Source organism: Gigantopelta aegis, chromosome 14 (assembly GCF_016097555.1).
Source record: "Gigantopelta aegis isolate Gae_Host chromosome 14, Gae_host_genome, whole genome shotgun sequence".
NCBI classification, from domain to species: Eukaryota; Metazoa; Mollusca; class Gastropoda; order Neomphalida; family Peltospiridae; genus Gigantopelta; species Gigantopelta aegis.
This window is the reverse complement of record NC_054712.1, coordinates 58,911,642-58,936,427: the sequence shown is the minus strand read 5'-3', so window position 1 is coordinate 58,936,427 and position 24,786 is coordinate 58,911,642. Positions and strand designations below refer to the sequence as shown.

At 35.9% G+C, this 24,786-nt stretch overlaps 1 protein-coding gene across 2 annotated transcripts in view; it reads right to left on the bottom strand.

Annotated features, from left to right (window-relative positions):
- Nucleotides 1–24,786, bottom strand: part of LOC121388579 (1-phosphatidylinositol 4,5-bisphosphate phosphodiesterase gamma-1-like) — a 125,517-nt gene that overhangs the window by 20,151 nt on the left and 80,580 nt on the right. The window contains exons 22-26 of one of the 2 annotated variants that reach the window (XM_041519970.1): nt 22,892–22,960; nt 18,054–18,157; nt 15,988–16,139; nt 12,246–12,397; nt 4,464–4,502 (exon numbers count right to left, since the gene is read on the bottom strand). In XM_041519970.1, coding sequence (XP_041375904.1) covers nt 4,464–4,502; nt 12,246–12,397; nt 15,988–16,139; nt 18,054–18,157; nt 22,892–22,960 — 516 coding nt within the window. The remainder of the gene's footprint in view (nt 1–4,463; nt 4,503–12,245; nt 12,398–15,987; nt 16,140–18,053; nt 18,158–22,891; nt 22,961–24,786) is intronic. The other variant, XM_041519971.1, reaches the window with a different exon arrangement.

Here is a 24,786-nt window from a genome sequence, read left to right as displayed (position 1 = left end):
ACATAATATGAAAAGTAAATGGCAAGATCATGTATCATTAAAAAAAAAAACCTTCCTTGCCAATGAATAATGTATAAAATATGCTTTCATGAATACAATATCAAATATAAATTTGAGACAACAATGAGATTTTTGGTATGACACAACATTATCTCACAGATGCTGGGAATGGATTTACACATTACACTGGCAGAACCATGGTGACGACATAGCTGTCACAGCCAAACCATCCACTGAAAATGACATCATTGAATTGATCACTATCATGGTAGTTAAGATACAATGATGCATGCACTGTAAAAACAAGTTTTAGCTGGATTGTGGGGAATAAAACCAACATATTTTGTTGAGATAATGAAATCAGATCCATTATTAATAATTGGACAAACGATGTATTATTGAAGATTCAACCTGATCAGATTTCTCTAAAATTAACATTTGTTTTCCAATATGCATACTTACCAAAACACCCAATCAGCTGCATTATAGTTAAATTCAGTGATACAAATACAACTTGGATTTAAAAATGATATTGTATAGTGGATAAGGAAGTTAAAAAAAACCCCAAACTATATATAAGCATGGGTTTTTATAGATGGGTAATGGCAACTGTGATATATGTATATATGTAACATGAGGGGTAACTGAAAAGTTCTTGGCTAACCAGGAAGAGACCATATTCAATACAGGCATATCAACCACCCATCATATTCCCCAGATCTAGCACTAGTTGACTTCCATCTATTTCCTAATCTGACAAAAGAAGTTAGCTGGCAGACATTACTCATAATGATGTCATTTCTGCTATTGAGTTGGGACTATCTTGAAAAGCAACATATAAGCATGCACATAATATACATGTAGATAACTGTGGATAAATTGTTACAATATGGATAGGAGTTTTCATATTAATATTTAAAGGTAAGTATGTTTTTAGATAATATTAGCATCTGTGATATAAGCATAGCAGAATCTATCTGACAACAAAATCTTTATGGCTACAGAAGGTGGAGCCTACAATGTTAATTTTTAAGATAGATACAGCTGTAGATATGTCTGGGTTTACAGATGGGTAAACATTTGTGAATAAAGTATAACAGAATCAACATGTGAACAAATTCAGTATGGCTACAAAAAGCTTGTTAGGATTATGGCTAAATGGATTATGGATACGTGTCGAAGCTGTGATGTTGAATCTAACAGAACTCACCTATTAATAGTTACATGAGTTAACGGATTATAAGGTGAGTAAAAGCTGTAATATAAATCTGATATCACATGCCCCCCCCCCCCCAAAAAAAAGTGTATGTATACAGATAAAGTTGGGTTTAAAGGTGATAAGTGGCTATAATATTAATCTAATCCAACTTACACTGATCATAAAATCAAACTTTTTAAAACGGAAGTTTGTTAATTAAAATTTAACATCCCTGCACTATTTCAATTACATTTCCTATGCACCTTACGGTACCAATGGATGTACAGGTGTCTCCATTTGGAAATACATGTATCAGGATAATTCCAGATGAGTTTCAAATTCCATGGAATTTAATGTCTTGCACAGGCCTACCATAAATGTTTTCAATCCATAGGTGCAACTACAAACCAAGTTTCATTGATCTATGATATACAGTTAGTGAGAAACTTCCATGCAAAAGTTAATATCATCACCACTGCCTCTGTCGGAAAAATAATATCGAAAATAGTAAATTAAAATTTGCTTTTCTATTGTTGTTATATAAGCTGTCTATACATTTGGATCGTGATCTATGTTTAAAGTGCATATAATAGTAGTAGCTACCTAAATTTCTATTAGCCCAATCAGTAAAGTACTGGACTCTCGCCCAGATTGTCCCAAGTTCAAATCTTCTCATAGGCAGATGAATTAGCTCTCAACTATGTATGTATTCATTTGTATTTGTAATGTTAAACACTGAATACAAAAACACAACATCCATGTTAATATAACTAATAGGTGTGTTAAGTGTTCAGAAAACACAAACAGTGCATAATATGTAAAAAAAATAAGAAGGAATTCAAGCAGAACACATTTGCAAAGCATGCTGGAACAGATGTTTTTCTAGTGTTCTCTGCAAGCTGTCAAACTTTAAAACACTTCTCAAAACAACCACTTATGTAATATATCTATATAATATATATTAATTAAAAAAAAAATTAGCTTTAAAATTTCCAAGTCATTTAATGAATGTATGTGCTATAAAAATAGGGTAAAATGGTTTTAAAAATAACTAGTGATAAATGAATAACTGAAAAATAATGTAATGAACTGACAACTATGAAAAATAAAAAAACTCCACAAAAAAACATACATTACTTCACATTGACAAAATACAATAACAGAATATGAAGATTGTAGCAAAAATAAAGTATGTACAAAAAAGAAGACTTTTTTTCATATTCAGTCTATGCTTTAAAAAAATTGTGTTCAACAGCGAGACAACATGAACTTGGTGAGTAAAGAGAGCTGAAGTAAGTAGCCATGCTGATCTGTAGGTTATCAGTACCGTCAAAGATTTACAATAGTTGTACTTTCCTTACAACAATGCTTAAGTGAAACTCATTAAAGATTTACAAATGTATTTTCTTGACAACAATGTTTCAATGAAAAACTATCAAAGATTAACAATTAATTATATTTTCTTGACAACCATGTTTCAGTGAAAACTGTCTAAGATTTACAAATAATTGTATTTTCCTGACAACAATGATACACTAAAAACTGTGACCAATTAATAAAACTGTATACATGAATTTCTTGCTATCTTAAAAACCAGCAATGGACATTATTTTTTTTACTTCCTTGCTTAATCATTCATGCTCAATCTCAATTTTACATTTAATAAACAAGTTTTTGTTTTTGTTTTTTTGTTTTTTACATACATTTTATGTTTTCACAGAAAGAATTAAAATAATTAATAAAACAAAATTAAATCATACTATTTTGAATATTTAATTGCCTTACACATATTATATGTAATTTGATGAGTTTAATTTCTATATGTAATATGCCATTTATATTCAATTACAAAATCAGCATTTATTTTAATCATATGAGGAGTTTAAGCCCCATATGTAATACATGTATGTCACTGATATCCATTCATAGCAAATCAGCATTTATTTTAATTATATGGGAGGAGTTTAAGCTCTATATGTAATATGTCACTTATATTCAATTACAAATCAGCATTGATTTTAATTATATTGGAGGAGTTTAAGCTCTACATGTAATATGTCACTTATATTCAATTACAAATCAGCATTGATTTTAATTATGTGGGAGGAGTTTAAGCTCTACATGTAATATGTCACTTATATGCAATTACAAATCAGCATTGATTTTAATTATATTGGAGGAGTTTAAGCTCTACATGTAATATGTCACTTATATGCAATTACAAATCAGCATTGATTTTAATTATATGGGAGGAGTTTAAGCTCTACATGTAATATGTCACTTATATTCAATTACAAATCAGCATTGATTTTAATTATATTGGAGGAGTTTAAGCTCTACATGTAATATGTCACTTATATTCAATTACAAATCAACATTGATTTTAATTATATGGGAGGAGTTTAAGCTCTACATGTAATATGTCACTTATATTCAATTACAAATCAGCATTGATTTTAATTATGTGGGAGGAGTTTAAGCTCTACATGTAATACGTCACTTATATTCAATTACAAATCAACATTGATTTTAAATATATGGGAGGAGTTTAAGCTCTACATGTAATATGTCACTTATATTCAATTACAAATCAGCATTGATTTTAATTATATTGGAGGAGTTTAAGCTCTACATGTAATATGTCACTTATATGCAATTACAAATCAGCATTGATTTTAATTATATGGGAGGAGTTTAAGCTCTACATGTAATATGTCACTTATATTCAATTACAAATCAGCATTGATTTTAATTATATTGGAGGAGTTTAAGCTCTACATGTAATATGTCACTTATATGCAATTACAAATCAGCATTGATTTTAATTATATGGGAGGAGTTTAAGCTCTACATGTAATATGTCACTTATATTCAATTACAATCAGCATTGATTTTAATTATATGGAAGGCATTTAAGTTCTGTATGTAATACGTCACTTATATTCAATTATAACAGGTCAGTCTCCATGTGATAATATGGGATGAATTAATGTACACGATATGGAGATGTTCCAAGCTATATGTGATCATGTTAAATAATATGGAAATTTAAAACAGTTTAACTGTAAAATGTAATAAAGTATTTCCATATACAGAAGCATAAGAAATTAAGATTACAAATCAGCAAATATACTTATAATATGGGAGGAGCATACAGATTTTATACGGGGATGTCAATTATCATGTCTAAACCAATGAAAGTACAGAGATTACAAATCAGCATAGCAACCTGTTGCCAAGGTGGCCACAAACATCTGTTACATACCATTTTTTCTAAGTCAATCTTAGAAGAGATTTTTACCATCTGCAAACAAGTGAAGGCAAAAACGAAGGTGATTGAACATTCCCCATGCAGTGTCAAGAATGAATAATTAACACTTTAGGTGCCAGGACCCAAAGCTGGAACGTAGATCGATGCATACACGTAGCAGTCAAAAAACAAGTTAATAAAGAGATAAAAATTCAGTCAAACATTTAATAAATGAAACACTACACATCCTCCATATTTACTTAACAACCAATGTTTTAATTCACAACTACAATGCAGCAGAAATGAAATGAGAAGGAAAGGAATGTTTGTTTAAAGGGACTGTTCCCAGTTTGCTGTCAATGTAAGATGTTTACAACAGAGCCTCACTGATGACTATGGTTACATATTAAAGGGACTGTTCCCAGTTTGCTGCCAATGTAAGATGTTTAAAGGGACTGTTCCCAGTTTGCTGTCAATGTAAGATGTTTACATCTAACAGTGTTCCCAGTTTGCTGCCAATGTAAGATGTTTACAACAGAGCCTCACTGATGACTATGGTTACATATTAAAGGGACTGTTCCCAGTTTGCTGCCAATGTAAGATGTTTACAACTAACAGTGTTCCCAGTTTGCTGTCAGTGTAAGATGTTTATGACTAACAGTGTTCCCAGTTTGCTGTCAGTGTAAGATGTTTACGACTAACACTGTTCCCAGTTTGCTGTCAGTGTAAGATGTTTAAAGGGACTGTTCCCAGTTTGCTGTCAATGTAAGATGTTTACATCTAACAGTGTTCCCAGTTTGCTGCCAATGTAAGATGTTTACAACAGAGCCTCACTGATGACTATGGTTACATATTAAAGGGACTGTTCCCAGTTTGCTGCCAACGTAAGATGTTTACAACTAACAGTGTTCCCAGTTTGCTGCCAATGTAAGATGTTTACGACTAACACTGTTCCCAGTTTGCTGTCAGTGTAAGATGTTTATGACTAACAGTGTTCCCAGTTTGCTGCCAATGTAAGATGTTTAAAGGGACTGTTCCCAGTTTGCTGTCAATGTAAGATGTTTAAAGGGACTGACCCCAGTTTGCTGTCAATGTAAGATGTTTAAACGGACTGTTCCCAGTTTGCTGTCAATGTAAGATGTTTAAAGGGACTGTTCCCAGTTTGCTGTCAATGTAAGATGTTTACATCTAACAGTGTTCCCAGTTTGCTGCCAATGTAAGATGTTTACAACAGAGCCTCACTGATGACTATGGTTACATATTAAAGGGACTGTTCCCAGTTTGCTGCCAATGTAAGATGTTTACAACTAACAGTGTTCCCAGTTTGCTGCCAATGTAAGATGTTTACGACTAACACTGTTCCCAGTTTGCTGTCAGTGTAAGATGTTTATGACTAACAGTGTTCCCAGTTTGCTGTCAATGTAAGATGTTTAAACGGACTGTTCCCAGTTTGCTGTCAATGTAAGATGTTTACAACAGAGCCTCACTGATGACTATGGTTACATATTAAAGGGACTGTTCCCAGTTTGCTGTCAATGTAAGATGTTTAAAGGGACTGTTCCCAGTTTGCTGTCAATGTAAGATGTTTAAACGGACTGTTCCCAGTTTGCTATCAATGTAAGATGTTTAAACGGACTGTTCCCAGTTTGCTGTCAATGTAAGATGTTTACAACAGAGCCTCACTGATGACTATGGTTACATATTAAAGGGACTGTTCCCAGTTTGCTGCCAATGTAAGATGTTTAAAGGGACTGTTCCCAGTTTGCTGTCAATGTAAGATGTTTACATCTAACAGTGTTCCCAGTTTGCTGCCAATGTAAGATGTTTAAAGGGACTGACCCCAGTTTGCTGTCAATGTAAGATGTTTAAACGGACTGTTCCCAGTTTGCTGTCAATGTAAGATGTTTAAACGGACTGTTCCCAGTTTGCTGTCAATGTAAGATGTTTAAACGGACTGTTCCCAGTTTGCTGTCAATGTAAGATGTTTAAACGGACTGTTCCCAGTTTGCTGCCAATGTAAGATGTTTACAACTAACAGTGTTCCCAGTTTGCTGCCAATGTAAGATGTTTATGACTAACAGTGTTCCCAGTTTGCTGTCAATGTAAGATGTTTAAACGGACTGTTCCCAGTTTGCTGTCAATGTAAGATGTTTAAAGGGACTGTTCCCAGTTTGCTGTCAATGTAAGATGTTTACATCTAACAGTGTTCCCAGTTTGCTGCCAATGTAAGATGTTTACAACAGAGCCTCACTGATGACTATGGTTACATATTAAAGGGACTGTTCCCAGTTTGCTGCCAATGTAAGATGTTTACAACTAACAGTGTTCCCAGTTTGCTGCCAATGTAAGATGTTTACGACTAACACTGTTCCCAGTTTGCTGTCAGTGTAAGATGTTTATGACTAACAGTGTTCCCAGTTTGCTGTCAATGTAAGATGTTTAAACGGACTGTTCCCAGTTTGCTGTCAATGTAAGATATTTAAACGGACTGTTCCCAGTTTGCTGTCAATGTAAGATGTTTACAACAGAGCCTCACTGATGACTATGGTTACATATTAAAGGGACTGTTCCCAGTTTGCTGTCAATGTAAGATGTTTAAAGGGACTGTTCCCAGTTTGCTGTCAATGTAAGATGTTTAAACGGACTGTTCCCAGTTTGCTATCAATGTAAGATGTTTAAACGGACTGTTCCCAGTTTGCTGTCAATGTAAGATGTTTACAACAGAGCCTCACTGATGACTATGGTTACATATTAAAGGGACTGTTCCCAGTTTGCTGCCAATGTAAGATGTTTAAAGGGACTGTTCCCAGTTTGCTGTCAATGTAAGATGTTTACATCTAACAGTGTTCCCAGTTTGCTGCCAATGTAAGATGTTTACGACTAACACTGTTCCCAGTTTGCTGTCAGTGTAAGATGTTTATGACTAACAGTGTTCCCAGTTTGCTGCCAATGTAAGATGTTTACGACTAACACTGTTCCCAGTTTGCTGTCAGTGTAAGATGTTTATGACTAACAGTGTTCCCAGTTTGCTGTCAATGTAAGATGTTTAAACGGACTGTTCCCAGTTTGCTGTCAATGTAAGATGTTTACATCTAACAGTGTTCCCAGTTTGCTGTCAATGTAAGATGTTTACAACTAACAGTGTTCCCAGTTTGCTGCCAATGTAAGATGTTTACGACTAACACTGTTCCCAGTTTGCTGTCAGTGTAAGATGTTTATGACTAACAGTGTTCCCAGTTTGCTGTCAATGTAAGATGTTTAAACGGACTGTTCCCAGTTTGCTGTCAATGTAAGATGTTTACATCTAACAGTGTTCCCAGTTTGCTGTCAATGTAAGATGTTTACAACTAACAGTGTTCCCAGTTTGCTGCCAATGTAAGATGTTTACGACTAACACTGTTCCCAGTTTGCTGCCAATGTAAGATGTTTACGACTAACACTGTTCCCAGTTTGCTGTCAGTGTAAGATGTTTATGACTAACAGTGTTCCCAGTTTGCTGCCAATGTAAGATGTTTATGACTAACACTGTTCCCAGTTTGCTGTCAGTGTAAGATGTTTATGACTAACAGTGTTCCCAGTTTGCTGCCAATGTAAGATGTTTACGACTAACAGTGTTCCCAGTTTGCTGCCAATGTAAGATGTTTACGACTAACACTGTTCCCAGTTTGCTGTCAGTGTAAGATGTTTATGACTAACAGTGTTCCCAGTTTGCTGCCAATGTAAGATGTTTACGACTAACACTGTTCCCAGTTTGCTGCCAATGTAAGATGTTTACGACTAACACTGTTCCCAGTTTGCTGCCAATGTAAGATGTTTACGACTAACACTGTTCCCAGTTTGCTGTCAGTGTAAGATGTTTATGACTAACAGTGTTCCCAGTTTGCTGCCAATGTAAGATGTTTACGACTAACACTGTTCCCAGTTTGCTGCCAATGTAAGATGTTTACGACTAACACTGTTCCCAGTTTGCTGTCAGTGTAAGATGTTTATGACTAACAGTGTTCCCAGTTTGCTGCCAATGTAAGATGTTTATGACTAACACTGTTCCCAGTTTGCTGCCAATGTAAGATGTTTACGACTAACACTGTTCCCAGTTTGCTGTCAGTGTAAGATGTTTATGACTAACAGTGTCCCAGTTTGCTGCCAATGTAAGATGTTTATGACTAACACTGTTCCCAGTTTGCTGCCAATGTAAGATGTTTATGACTAACACTGTTCCCAGTTTGCTGTCAATGTAAGATGTTTAAAGGGACTGTTCCCAGTTTGCTGTCAATGTAAGATGTTTAAAGGGACTGTTCCCAGTTTGCTGTCAATGTAAGATGTTTACATCTAACAGTGTTCCCAGTTTGCTGCCAATGTAAGATGTTTACGACTAACAGTGTTCCCAGTTTGCTGTCAATGTAAGATGTTTAAACGGACTGTTCTCTGTTTGCTGTCAATGTAAGATGTTTAAAGGGACTGTTCCCAGTTTGCTGTCAATGTAAGATGTTTAAAGGGACTGTTCCCAGTTTGCTGTCAATGTAAGATGTTTACATCTAACAGTGTTCCCAGTTTGCTGCCAATGTAAGATGTTTACAACTAACAGATCCTCACTGATGACTATGGTTACATATTAAAGGGACTGTTTCCAGTTTGCTGTCAATGTAAGATGTTTACAACTAACAGAGCCTTTCTGAGGACTAGTATTACATATTAAAGATATTTTCCTATTTAGAATATCAGTGTCTGCATAAACAAGGTGTTTGTTGTCCTCTAAATGTGTTTTGAATATCAGTGTCTGCATAAACAAGGTGTTTGTTGTCCTCTAAATGTGTTCTGAATATCAGTGTCTGCATAAACAAGGTGTTTGTTGTCCTCTAAATGTGTTTCCTAATATCAGTGTCTGCATAAACAAGGTGTTTGTTGTCCTCTAAATGTGTTCTGAATATCAGTGTCTGCATAAACAAGGTGTTTGTTGTCCTCTAAATGTGTTCTGAATATCAGTGTCTGCATAAACAAGGTGTTTGTTGTTGTCCTAATGCTTGCAATAGCCCAAATCAGATTTTACCTTTCAATAATTTTGTACGCTCAAAAAACCCCCAAATAAAATAAATTAATGAAGTAAAATGAAAAATTACTGCTTCAAATATTAACACTCGGCCGCAAATGCATTAGATATAGACATGGATATTCTAAACAATAAAATGTACTGAATATGTAATTTTAGTCTGTTTGATGGAAGCATCTTACAATGGCTGTAATAACACTTAAGCACATTTTAAACCACAGCTATTTGGATCTAACATATGGTCACTGTAGCACTTGGTGAAGAGAGCGAGTGGAAACTTGATGTTGCCACATAAACTCTTGCTACCAAAAAGCAGCATGGGATCTGTTATAAGAAAGTAATTCATATGCATGTTCCCAGACATTCATTCATTTCAACTTATTTTTGTGCATATATCCAATTAAGGTTCAAGCACGCTGTGCTGGCCATACACCTCAGCTATCTGGGCTGTCTGTCCAGGATAGGGGGTTAGTTGTTAGTGAAAAAGAAGAGGGTGTAGTGGTCTTACACCTACCCACTGACTCGTTAAAACTCGCTCCGAGTTGGAGCCGGTACCGGGCTGCAAACCCAATACCTACCAACCTTATGTAAGATGGCTTAACCATGACATCACTGAGGCCGGTTCCCATAGACAAAACAGTACATAACACAGCATAGTGCTCTGATTTGTATTCCAATGGACATGATATGTGCTATCCTGTCTAGAAGGAAGTACATATATCCTATCTCTTGCCGATAATTGGTAAAAGTGGCCTAATATGGTGGCAGCAGGTTTCTCCCCTCATTTTCTAGACAGCTATGTGTTACAATGACTATATATTGGAAACCCCACAGCTGCCAATTAACAAATTAAAAAATGTGCTGTAATGTCATTAAATAAACAATTCTTCCTTCCTTCATTCCATCCACAAGTCAAGGTACCTGTTTTTGAAAAGAACCACCCCCTCCCATTACCCAAAAGAACCACCCCCTCCCATTACCCAAAAGAACCACCCCCTCCCATTACCCAAAAGAACCACCCCCTCCCATTACCCAAAAGTATACATGCAATCTAAGATCTAGAAGCAGTGATGCCCAAAATTCCAACACAGGAAATCCTAAAGCAGAATCATGCTAATGGCTTCCTCTGATACTGCAACATGAAAACAGACCTGTCAACTCGTATACCAGGCTGCTTAAACGACATGCATTTATTTATTTTTCAAATTCTAAACTTTTTAAATACATACTCGTTTTTTAAATTTGCCCCGACATAGTTATTGCAATCAATGTGCTTAAAGCACGGCATCCATTAATTTAAACTATTCTGCTTTTTTTTAACAAATGAAATCAGTTATAAAAAAAATAGTTGCCACCTGCTTCCTGTTGGGGCTCCATGCTGGTCCTAACTGGGACCAGTGGCTATCATTTTCTAGGGTGCCAGCTGGGAAAACATTGAAAGCTTATTTTGTTTAACAACACCACTAGAGCACATTGATTTATTAATCATAGGCTACTGGATGTCAAACATTTGGTAATTTTGACATATATAGTCTTAAAGAGAAAACCTGCTACATTAGTAGCAAGGGATCTTTTATATGCACCATCCCACAAACAGGATAGCACATACCATGGTCTTTGATATTGAAACAATTAAAGCCCCTATATGGGGAACTTTAATACTCAAACATATAGAATAGCCCTCTTGTTTCATTTTATACTTTTTACACACGTTTAATGTCAAAATATACCAACGTATAACAGTGGTAATTTGTATATCACTACAAAGGGTACAAGTCAGTTTTATACTAAATTTGTGAACATTATGCACTGTCATAGATAAATTTGTGAACATTATGCACTGTCATAGATAAATTTCTCCAAAATTAAAACCAATAACCAATAAAACTGTTTGAAATACACACACATTTAAAAAAAAAAAAATTAATTGTCATCACAAACAATACTTAAGTTAATAACTATGACAGAGGAAGCCATACTGATAAAATTATTATTTTTTAACCCAACCAATGCATCAAGTTAGCAAACGGCATTTAAATATTCAAAATTCCCACAAGAGAACATGCAATCTTTCAATTTCAGTCAAAACAAAATTTTAACAATAAAAATGTTACTTTCTGTTAATACAAAATCTTAACAATAAAAATGTCACTTTCTGTTAATACAAAAATTTTAACAATAAAAATATCACTTTTTATTAATACAAAATTTTTAACAATAAAAATGTCACTTTCTGTTAATAAAGAATTTTACAATAAAAATTTCACTTTCTGTTAATACAGAATTGTAACAATAAAAATACACTTTCTGTTAATACAGATTTTAACAATAAAAATGTCACTTTTTGTTAATACATTTTAACAATAAAAATGTCACTTTCTGTTAATACAGTTTTAACAGTAAAAATGTCATTTACTGTAAATACAAAATTTTAACAATAAAAATGTCACTTTCTGTAAATAAAGAACTTTAACAATGAAAATATCACTTTCTGTTAATATAAAAAAATTTAACAATAAATATGTCACTTTCTGAAGAATATTCACATTTTTCATCAAAATGTTTAATAGTGACTCAGAATACATAACTGTTAGGACACTCTCACACTGAACAGAGATCCAGACATACAGATGGACGGACAGACAGACAAATGGACAGGCGGGCAGACCGACCGACCGACCGAGACAGACAGATGGACAGGTGGGCAGACCGACTGACTGACCGAAACAGACAGACAGACCGACACTTACCCGCTGTACGGCACTTGTAGAACACTGAGCGATCTTCTCCACCCAATCCTTCATGTCGGCCTCTGACTCGCAGGCGACCTCTAGTGGCAGACTCTGACTGCGACTGAAGATTTTGAAAGCATATGGTTGTCCTGATCGGCCCATGCTCAATTCTGATCAAAAAAAGAGAACACCCCACTGACTTTATGAATACTGAGGATTTCCTTGGAAGTAAATGTCTCGCCTGCCATAAACGTTTTCAGTGCCCTGTAAGAAACATCCATAGGTTCAACAACAAACCAAGTTTCAATGACATACATGTAGGCCTAGAGTGAGTTGTCTGAAAATGTATCTATGTGGTTTTTAATGGCTCAGGGGTGTGGTATGACTACTAAACCAAAGTCTTTCTCATTAACAACTATTACCGTATATCGCTGTGTATTAGCCGACTCCATGCATTAGCCGACCCCCTAGTTTCACCCTCCAAATTGGCTTTAAAATTATAGACCTTGTATATAAGCCGACCCCCCTATATAAAACTAACCAAGTCAGATGTCTGTGTGGTCTACAAAATGACAAAGTACATCTGCTTTCAAACATCATTTGTCACAGCAAACTTATCCGGAAGCAGTAGCCGATTTCTATTTTTAGAAACGGTGTCCGGTTAATTTATTTCTCGTAAAATATAAGTACCAAGATAGCGAAATATACCTAAACAGAAATAATAATAATAGTAGTAGTAATAACAACAACCAGGGATTTTTTTTTTACATACTTTATGTCAGTAAACATTTATAGGTTACATTTTAAAACTTTATGTCCATTTCTAATTCATTTAATGTTACAAAGTAGCACAATCCACATGGTTTATTCACTGTTCATTCACTCGGGAAGATCGTCAGCAGTGAATCCGCTGAACTCGTTGTCAGAATCATCGGCCTCGATAATGTCCCACACAGCCTGGTCTGCAGTGTCGTCATAAAAATCATTCAGCTGATTTTCTCGAACATTCTCGATCACTTCTGCTTCTGGGAGTGATCGTATGGTGGTGTCTGTGCACATGTCGTTGAATAAAATGTCGTCTTCGGTGCCGTCCATGCTGTTGGCGATTCCTGTCTTTAGAAAGCTCCTGACAATCATGTCGCTAGGGATCTTTTCCCATGCATCTTTTACCCACTGAACCACAACCGGTAAAGGTGCTCGCCATCTGCTTCCGTTTTTGGTGTAACTCTGCTCGCCGTTAACCATCCAGTCATTCCACTCCTTCCTCACGTTTGCTTTGAATGGCTTTTTCAGGCTAACGTCAAGTGGCTGTAACAAGGATGTACAGCCTCCAGGAATGACACATTGCCTCACTTTCAACTCCTTCAATTTCTTTTTCATGGCTTCGCACAGGTGTGCACGGAACATATCCCACACCAGGAATGACTGACAGCCTCGTGCACCTCCGGACCGGGCCATCCACACGTCATCTAACCACTGTAACACCAGTGACTCGTTCATCCACCCTTTTTCCTGTACCGCAATAATAACGCCTTTAGGAAATTTATCCTTTGGAAATGTCTTTCTCTTGAAGATCATCATGGGCTTTAATTTTGTCCCATCTGCCATACAGGCCAATACTACCGTGAAGTGTTGTTTCTCTGCTCCACAGGTTTTCACTTGTACCGAGTGTGTGCCCTTCATGTCGATCGTTCGGTTTCCTGGCATGTCGAAATTCATCGGTGTTTTGTCCATATTGCCAATCTGTGCAACTGGAAACTCGAATCGTTTTCTTTCCTTCAAAACAAACTGTTGAAATGACAGGATTTTCTTATCTACTTCATCAGGTAGTTTTTGTGCGATGTGGGTACGCTGGCATAGAACAAGATTGTTCCTTTCCATAAAACCTGAACACCAGTTTGCAGTCGCCTTGAATGTTGATTCTATTCCCAAATCTTTCCTCATCTTGCAAAGGTATAACGCGCATTGACGAATCATAACTCGTGTCACGATGTGGCCAGCCTGACGTTGCTCCGAAACCCAGGGCTCCAACAGTTCCTCTAGTGCTAAGTTTGGGGACACCGAATGTCGTCTGGCCTTCTTTGTTTTTGGCATATCGGCAAGAACGATTTTCTCCTTTCTCCAATTACGAACTTGTCGCTCATTAACATCAAACTGTCTTGCTGCTGCACAATTATTCGAATTTTCAGAAAACTCAATTACACGTAATTTGAAGCTAGCATTGTATGCACATCGTTTTCTCTTGGAACTCATGTTGTACTCGTATGCAATTTGTTGGTCGTAGTAAATATTTATTTGACGGCTGGGGTTTTAATGCTTTTTTTTATGTGAACTCATTTTTAATCTTTTGATTATATTTTGATAGCATGCGACCCTTTAACATGAAACGACTTTCAAATTTATTACTGTTGTTATTGCAGTTAGTATTAAGCACTTACCTTTCAGTCATTTGTTTTATTCTCTTACATTCTTGATTGCAGCCACACGTTAAAAACACAGTGACTGTTTGCATTGTTGATTGTGCTAATCGGTCTTTTCATTACTAGTTGGCTATACCCTACCATACCCAACCACCCATGTCGATTAATCCCAAGCCGACAAACAAAACAAATGAAGCTGGAACAATATTAACGTGTTCACCGGTTTAGTAAGCAGTTTTGTAATGACACGTGACCTGCAAAGTTTTCCGAAATTGTTTTGATCGGTCACCATTTATTGTTGTTTAAACAGATAAATATTACTAAATAACTTTTAAACACCAACATTTATTAAAGATGAACATATATATACAATTTTAATATCTTTTATATGTAATAGCTTGTGTTAAAATGCAATATTAAACCTTTATGAAAGCGGAAATGCAGAGCACAATAATGACAATAGATCGACGTCACTATTCTAACTTTACATTTACTATAAAATGTTGACTCCTTAGATAAGCCGACCCCAGCCTTTGACTTGATAATTTTTGTATCAAAAAGTCGGCTAATACACAGCGATATACGGTAACCCACATTGTCCTCAGAGGAAGACCCAGGATATTGTAACGGGCAGGTCACAAAGAGAGAGAGAGAGAGAGAGAGAGAGATCTAACGAGGGTTTGGGGACAAATTTTGAAACAAAAATGCTCAAAGATGTGTTGTCAAGAAAATTTAATGTTGCATATTGTCGACAATGAATTTAAAAAAAAAAATCATTTAAAAGGGCACTTCAAAAGAGCTGGGGGGGGGGGGGAAGGGGTGAAGAGTCATGGGATTTGCCAATGATCTAGGCCAGACATCACAGATACGTGAAGTTTGAGCCCAGGATAATGTACTTAAACCTTAATTAGAGAGAATGTGAAAGAAGGAAACTTTATTAACATGACCAGAACATGAAGCATGGGACTCGTTGTTAGATGTTAAGCCAATTCATTGGCTGTTGAGATGTTCAGACCAGTCAATTGTTCCAGGAAAAAAATGCCTTTAGTTTGAGATTGCATATGTTTTGGAATTTAGCATCTTTCACTTTTTTGTATTTCCCCCCCCCCCCCCCCCCAAATGTCAGTTTTCAACCCAAATTTTTTCAGCCCGCACTAATTTGCCAAATGTTTAATTGGTTTCCTGAATCCAGACCCCAAGACAAACATTTTGATTATATCTCAACCTATGTTGAACTCTGGGTCGGACTATCTCGAACATTGGTGGTCTCTGCTGCTCCACTAGCCAGGTTGACTTGAGAAGAAAAAATGTCCTTAAACCTTAATTGGACAGTGTACTACCTGTCTGACAGCCATGCACGTCGATGGAACCCTGTTGTAGAGATCCAAGGGGGGTGGACTCGGATGAAAACACCTCTGACGGGGAGTCCATCTCCTCAACAAAGTTTGACGGAAACCAGTGCTGCTTCTTGTTGCCATAGTCACCACGCCACCTGAAAAACATACATGTACACCATCTCATAACTTGTTTACAGAATGAATATGTCAATGAATGAATGAATGAATAAGGGAATTAATGTATATACATATATGTATGTATGAATGAATGAATGAATGAATGAATGAATGAATGAATGAATGAATGAATGAATGAATGAATGTTTAATCCAGGATGAAAAATACATCAGGACAGAGAATATTTTATTTTTAAAATTGTGATGAGTGAAAAAAACTGATCAACCAAAAACTGATTAACAACTATTTAAGGTTTTATAACTGTGCTGGAATCTCTGAAACTTGCATAGCGAATGTTAATGCGATACCAAACAAAATATTCCATACAGCCACTAGGTGTGAAAGAAAGATTTGAGAACTATGATAAACATTAAAAGATTTTCAAAAAGGAATAATACTAAAATTGCATAAACGACCAAACATACGCGTCAGTTTTTAACTCATTTATTTCAATTTATTTTTGAGCTTATATCCAATAAAGGTTGAAGCATGTGTCCTGAGCTCACACCTCAGTAATCTAGATAATGGTTGATACACACCTCAGTTATCTAGATAATGGTTGATACACACCTCAGTCATCTAGATAATGGTTGATACACACCTCAGTCATCTAGATAATGGTTGATACACACCTCAGTCATCTAGATAATGGTTGATACACACCTCAGTCATCTAGATAATGGTTGATACACACCTCAGTCATCTAGATAATGGTTGATACACACCTCAGTCATCTAGACAATGGTTGATACACACCTCAGTCATCTAGACAATGGTTGATACACACCTCAGTCATCTAGACAATGGTTGATACACACCTCAGTCATCTAGACAATGGTTGATACACACCTCAGTCATCTAGACAATGGTTGATACACACCTCAGTCATCTAGACAATGGTTGATACACACCTCAGTCATCTAGTTAATGGTTGATACACACCTCAGTCATCTAGACAATGGTTGATACACACCTCCGTTATGTAGATAATGGTTGATGGTGGTTAATAGAAAGAACTGTGTTTAACAACACCTCAATATATACGCTATTGTTGACTTGTTTTGTTTTGGGTTTTTTACATGCACTTCCCACCAACCTTTCCTTTTGTTAACCTTGTTATAGCGTAGATCTAAAACCACAACCCTTTAACATATAACAATAGGAACGTTTCTGTGTTAAATCTCTGGTTCTAGTTTATCAGGCACTCACCTTGTTATAGCGTAGATCTAAAACCACAACCCTTTAACATATAACAATAGGAACGTTTCTGTGTTAAATCTCTGGTTCTAGTTTATCGGGCACTCACCTTGTTATAGCGTAGATCTAAAACCACAACCCTTTAACATATAACAATAGGAACGTTTCTGTGTTAAATCTCTGGTTCTAGTTTATCGGGCACTCACCTTGTTATAGCGTAGATCTAAAACCACAATCCTTTAACATATAACAATAGGAACGTTTCTGTGTTAAATCTCTGGTTCTAGTTTATCGGGCACTCACCTTGTTATAGCGTAGATCTAAAACCACAACCCTTTAACATGTAACAATAGGAACGTTTCTGTGTTAAATCTCTGGTTCTAGTTTATCGGGCACTCACCCCTTGTTATAGCGTAGATCTAAAACCACAACCCTTTAACATGTAACAATAGGAACGTTTCTGTGTTAAATCTCTGGTTCTAGTTTATCGGGCACTCACCTTGTTATAGCGTAGATCTAAAACCACAACCCTTTAACATGTAACAATAGGAACGTTTCTGTGTTAAATCTCTGGTTCTAGTTTATCGGGCACTCACCCCTTGTTATAGCGTAGATCTAAAACCACAACCCTTTAACATGTAACAATAGGAACGTTTCTGTGTTAAATCTCTGGTTCTAGTTTATCGGGCACTCACCAGCCACCGTCCTGCTTGGTAACGTTTGTGATGATGGCTCCCTTCAGGAAGGCCAGTTCATCGGATCTGTTAGGGGAGTATTCATGTAGAGCTTTGACTCGCAGCTGTAACAAGACAAATAACAGTTCATGTTTCTTTTGTTTAACGACACAACTAGAACACACCGATTTATTAATAATCTGCAAGTGGATGTCAAACATTTGGTACTTGTTGTCAGTGGAAACCCAATAGTTATTCATTATCAGCAAGGGATCTTTTATATGCTTTCTCCCACATACAGGACAGCACATACAATGACCTTGATATACCAGTCGTGGAGCACTTGGTGGAATTGGGGAAAATCCATTTGAAAATGGTGGCACCAAAGAGGCTTGAGCCTACAACAGAAGGTCCTCAAGTAACCACTTTTCTAAACGAGTTACATGTAGATTTGGTCTTGCAACACAAATAAAAAAAGTGTTGATTTGTTTAATTACACTACTAGAGTTCCTTGAACAATCTACTTTACATTTATCCATTATATACACCTTTTTCACAGGACAGCACATACCAAGGCCTTTGATGTCAGTCATGAGGAAACACAGCTCCTCCACTTGTAGTCATGTTACAAATTTACTGTGGGTTTCACAAGGTTAATGAATGTGTTGTTGCTATTTACGTAAATATATGGCCAACTATCTTGAAGGCATAATAGTTTCCCATCTTATTAGATAATGTGCTCTTACAGATATTAATTATTGGTCACTAATGGCGAGTTCATATGCTTTAATGTGACCTAGATAAACAAATGCAAACGATGTATATTGACGAGTGCCATTTGTCATAAATACTAGTATTAATTTCTCTAATTTTCCTGTGTGTTTTTAGTAACATGTTTTAAAATCTTTGTCTATAATGTTACTTAGTAATTATATGTATGTACCTGAATTACTTTACAAAAGTAATGTTATACTAACACAGACCAAAATACACATTACCTGATAAGTATATTTCCTCATACCAAATCAGGATTTCTGCCAGAGGGTAAAATGGGTATGGTGCCATATCCAAACAATTTGGCAGATTACAAATTTTAATGTTGATCTTTTGACAAAATTAGTCTCTTATTATTACTGTATAATTTTCTTACATCTAACCCTAAACATAACACATTTTCTTTCTGGGGGAGGACCTCCATACCCCCTATACACATTGTAAATATTCAATTTCATATACCCAAACATTTCTTTCTGGCAGAAACACTGCAAATAAGGTACATGCAACATAAGGTGTACATACACACACATGCATGCAGGCACGCACGCATATACACACACACATATATAATAATAGTAATAATAAACCACTAATTTAAATGAATCAAAGTAACTTTATAATTATTACCAAGTGGAAATGAAATTAGAATACTGTATATAGTTTGTTGATTAAAATTACCTATCAAAGTTAGATTTGACATGAGTCTAAATAATCGAAAACTAACAAAATAAAACAGAATTCAAAACAAATATTTAAACAAAATAACTAATTTTATTCTAAGTTATTACATGCAGAAATTGAATGAACAAAGATATAATCAGTTAAAGCACATATAAGTACAATAGAAAAGCACAATGACTGAAAAGTCATGTTAGTAAGTAGGAATAAAAACATACCTTTCTGCAGAGTGTTGGTTAGTTGGATAGCAGAGAAGCAGAGTATACATCAGTTCTTCATGCTACATACAGACATTGCACACAAAACCAATTCACCACAGAGGAAAACTCACCAGCTCACCAAAATGTTAGCTTAGTAAGGAGGTCAACAATTCAGGGATCATCAAAATACTGAACACAAAACAAACCCAAGTTAAAAATTAACCTATTGATTTGAATTTATCCACAAAACTCATTTTGAAGGTGAAAATTAATCAATACAACTCACAGATGAATAAGTGTTTAATCGAAACAAAGCAATATTCCCTGTCTTGGACACGACCAATGAGATGTTTGGAGAATGTGCCCAAGACAGATGTACTTGAACCTTCGGTGGATGTAAGCACATATAAAATGGTTGAGTGATTGATTGAAAGGAATATTTGTTTAACGACACCTCAGCACAAACTACATAGGATACACCTACTGAAAACAGCAAGGGACGTTTTATATACAGCTTTTAACGGACAGGACAGTACATACCATGAAGCACTGATTACGACAGTCCATCATGGGTATTGATCCGGTGGCCCATCACAACTGAGGCGAGCACTAAACACTGAGCTACAATATTCCAGAAACTCGTTACCATGAACCCAAACCAGCTCATACTCAACACTGAGCTACAATCCTCCAGAAACTCATTACCATGCACCCAAACCAGCTCAAACTCAACACTGAGCTACAATCCTCCAGAAACTCATTACCATGTACCCAAACCAGCTCAAACTAAACAAAACCAGCTCAAATTAGAGATACACTCATTACAATGTACCCAAACCAGCTCAAACTCAACAAAACCAGCTCAAATTAGAAATACACTTGTTACCATGTACGCAAACCAGCTCAAACTAAACAAAAACAGCTCAAACTAAACAACCCCTCACAAATTAGAGATACACTTGTTACAATGTACCCAAACCAGCTCAAACTCAACAAAACCAGCTCAAATTAGAGATACACTCATTAGAATGTACCCAAACCAGCTCAAATTAGAGATAAACTCATTAGAATGTACCCAAACCTGCTCAAATTAGAGATAAACTCATTAGAATGTACCCAAACCAGCTTAAACTCAACAAAACCAGCTCAAATTAGAGATACACTCATTAGAATGTACCCAAACCAGCTCAAATTAGAGATAAACTCATTAGAATGTATCCAAACCTGCTCAAATTCGAGATAAACTTATTAGAATGTACCCAAACCTGCTCAAATTTGAGACAAACTCATTAGTGAGATTATAGCACACACAAACCAGGATATACCATATTAAAAGCTCACCTTATACTCACTCACTGGAATGTGGGTGGAGAGATAAATGATAGAAAGAGCTCACCTTTGTGACAAATTCATTAGGAAAATGATAGATGCCAGACTCATACACCTTCGAATCATCAGCCTCCTACAAAAGCATGCACAGTGCAGAACCCACGTAGACTTGCTAATCACAGGACGATGTCAGTTATATTAGCAAGACAACTCAATACTCAAACAGTATAATATCTTGCTGATAACATGAATCAGTCATTGTCAGTTATATTAGCAAGACAGCTGAATACTCAAACAGTATAATATCTTGCTAATAATACGAATCACAGACTACATGTATGTCAGTTATATTAGCAAGACAGCTGAATACTCAAACAGTATAGTATCTTGCTAATAACATGAATCAGTCTGTCAGTTATATTAGCAAGACAGTGGTATACTCAAACAGTATATGTCTTGCTGATAACATGAATCAGTTTTTGTCAGTTATATTAGCTAGACAGTTGAATACTTGAACAGTATAATTTCTTGCTAATCAAATGAACTACAAATCCTGCCAGTTTATTAACAAAATGGTGAACTACTCATGCAGTATAACGTCTAGCTAATCACACAGATCACAGACCATGTCAGTTACTAAATTAGCAAGGTAGTGAAGTACTCATGCAGTATAAATTGCTAATCAAATGAACTATAAACCAGTTACGGTATTAAGACAGTGAATACTCATGCAGTATAAATTGCTAATCAAATGAACCATAAACTGCTTAAGGTATTAAGACAGTGAAATATTACTGCAGTATAATATTACTGCAGTGTATCTTGCTAATCAAATGAACCATAAACCCGGTCAGTATAATACTCAGGTCAGTATAATACTCATGCAGTATAATCTATTGTCAATAATGATTACTGGGACTTTTAATTATACAGAAATAGCTGTAGTCCGTTTTCTATGGAAGGCCTTTGTCTTTAAGAGAGATATGCAACAAAACTGTGTAGAGTTAATGTGGATCTCCCAAAATCATGAGTGGAATTTTCAACAAATCAACCTCTGTGTACCAGATAGTTTCAGTTTACTTTGTTTAATGGGACTACATCTACAGTGAATTTCAGCAGTGCAGAAAAGACATGCTAGATATTCTAAACTTTATAAAGTGTCTTTACATACATGTAAGTCCAACTACTGACAAATCAAAGTTTTTTGTCTGGCAAATAATAACAAGCACCAAAACTAATTCTACTACTCGTCAATTTGTTGGAACATAGTGCATTTTTTAGATAATTTGGCAAAATTTTCTTATTACGCAGAACAAGCCCTGAAGCAACCTAAAAATATTTTAAAGCAGCTTTTTTAATTATTAGGTTCTTTATAATCTATATAATGTGTCCATCACAGCACTATTTTAATACTGTTTAGTAGCATGCCACATGTAATCCATGTAAGAATGCCTAGTGATTCATTTGCAACCCTATATAGCTGTTTGGCAGTAATGCTAATATGAATAAATGTCGTTATCCAGATTCAGGAATTTCCGTTTAATTTGGGCAAAATACACCAAATGTCACATCATGGCCATTAGTGGGATACCAGAATTTCATCTTCCCCCTTTTACTTTGAACTTCGGGAATAAAGTACAGTGTGCACAAGAAGAAAAACCTACTGAACTATGTACAATAACAAAAATGTCACTGAGAGTCATAGCAACAAGACAGCTCTTTGAAATCATTCAACAAACATGCTAATGAAAGACTAAACTAAACACCAAAACCAAGGTAAAGAAGCAGACGTTGTAGCACGATGCCATACGGCGTGCAACATACAGCATACCATACGACATACCATGCGGTGTACCATACCCATGAAAAGGTTACCTTTGTTGTGAAATCATTGGGATTAATGTAGAGATCAAGACTACCATATATTCCCGTTTCATCAGGAGCCTGGAAAGGGAGGTAACTACAAACATCATTTAATATCTCGACAGTACAGTAAAACCCATTTAATATCTCGACAGTACAGTAAAACCCATCTAATATGTTGACAGTACAGTAAAACCCATCTAATATGTCGACAGTACAGTAAAACCCATATATGTCGACAGTACAGTAAAACCCATCTATTATCTCGACAGTACAGTAAAACCCATCTAATATGTCGACAGTACAGTAAAACCCATCTAATATCTCGACAATACAGTAAAACCCATCTAATATCTCGACAGTACAGTAAAACCCATCTAATATCTCGACAGTACAGTAAAACCCATCTATTATGTCGACAGTACAGTAAAACCCATCTAATATGTCGACAGTACAATAAAATCCATCTATTATGTCTAATATGTCGACAGTACAGTAAAACCCATCTAATATGTCGACAGTAAGGTAAAACCCATCTATTATGTCGACAGTACAGTAAAACCCATCTATTATGTCGACAGTACAGTAAAACCCATCTAATATGTCGACAGTACAGTAAAACCCATCTATTATGTCAACAGTACAGTAAAACCCATCTAATATGTCGACAGTACAGTAAAACCCATCTATTATGTCGACAGTACAGTAAAACCAATCTAATATGTCGACAGTACAGTAAAACCCATCTATTATGTCGACAGTACAGTAAAACCCATCTATTATGTCGACAGTACAGTAAAACCCATCTATTATGTCCCATCTAATGTTGACAGTACAGTAAAACCCATCTATTATGTCGACAGTACAGTAAAAACCATTTATTATGTCGACAGTACAGTAAAACCCATCTAATATGTCGACCGTACAGTAAAACCCATCTAATATGTCGACAGTACAGTAAAACCCATCTAATATGTCGACAGTACAGTAAAACCCATCTAATATGTCGACAGTACAGTAAAACCCATCTAATATGTCGACAGTACAGTAAAACCCATCTAATATGTCGACAGTACAGTAAAAACCCATCTAATATGTCGACAGTACAGTAAAACCCATCTAATATGTCGACAGTACAGTAAAACCCATCTAATATGTCGACAGTACAGTAAAACCCATCTAATATGTCTAATATGTCGACAGTACAGTAAAACCCATCTATTCCACAGAAAACAGTTGGTTTTCTTCAACTAGACCGCTAGGACACATTCATTTATTAATCATCAGCTATTGGATGTCAAACATTTGGTAATTCGGACATATAGAGGGGAAACCCGCCATATTTTTCCATTAGTAGCCTTTGGTATACCAGTTGTGGTGCACTGGCTGGAATGCGAAATAGCCCAAGGGCCCACCGATGGGGATCGATCCTAGACCAACTGCGCATCAGGTGACCTCTTTACCACTGGACTATGTCCCGCCCTATCTATTCCATAGCTGCAATGAACTGAAGTTTATATTTATCAAGTCTGAATGACAAAAATATTAAATATTTAAAATCGTATCTCTACACATGGAAGATCCCAAAAGATGCTTTGACATGCTTGTGACTGATTCTATGAAGTACTGATAGGTACTTTGTCTATAGGAGAACTGCTACTCCCTATGATATACCCTACTTTTAATGGGTATAATACAGAATACAATGAAGGAAGGAGTTGTTTTATTTAACGACACACTTAACACATTTTATTTATGGTTAAATGGCGTTGGACATATGGTTAGGGACCACACAGATATTGAGAGGAAACCTGCTGTCCTCACTTCATGGACTACTCTTTTCAATTAGCAGCAAGGGATCTTTTATATGCACCATCCCACAGACAGGATAACACATACCACGACCT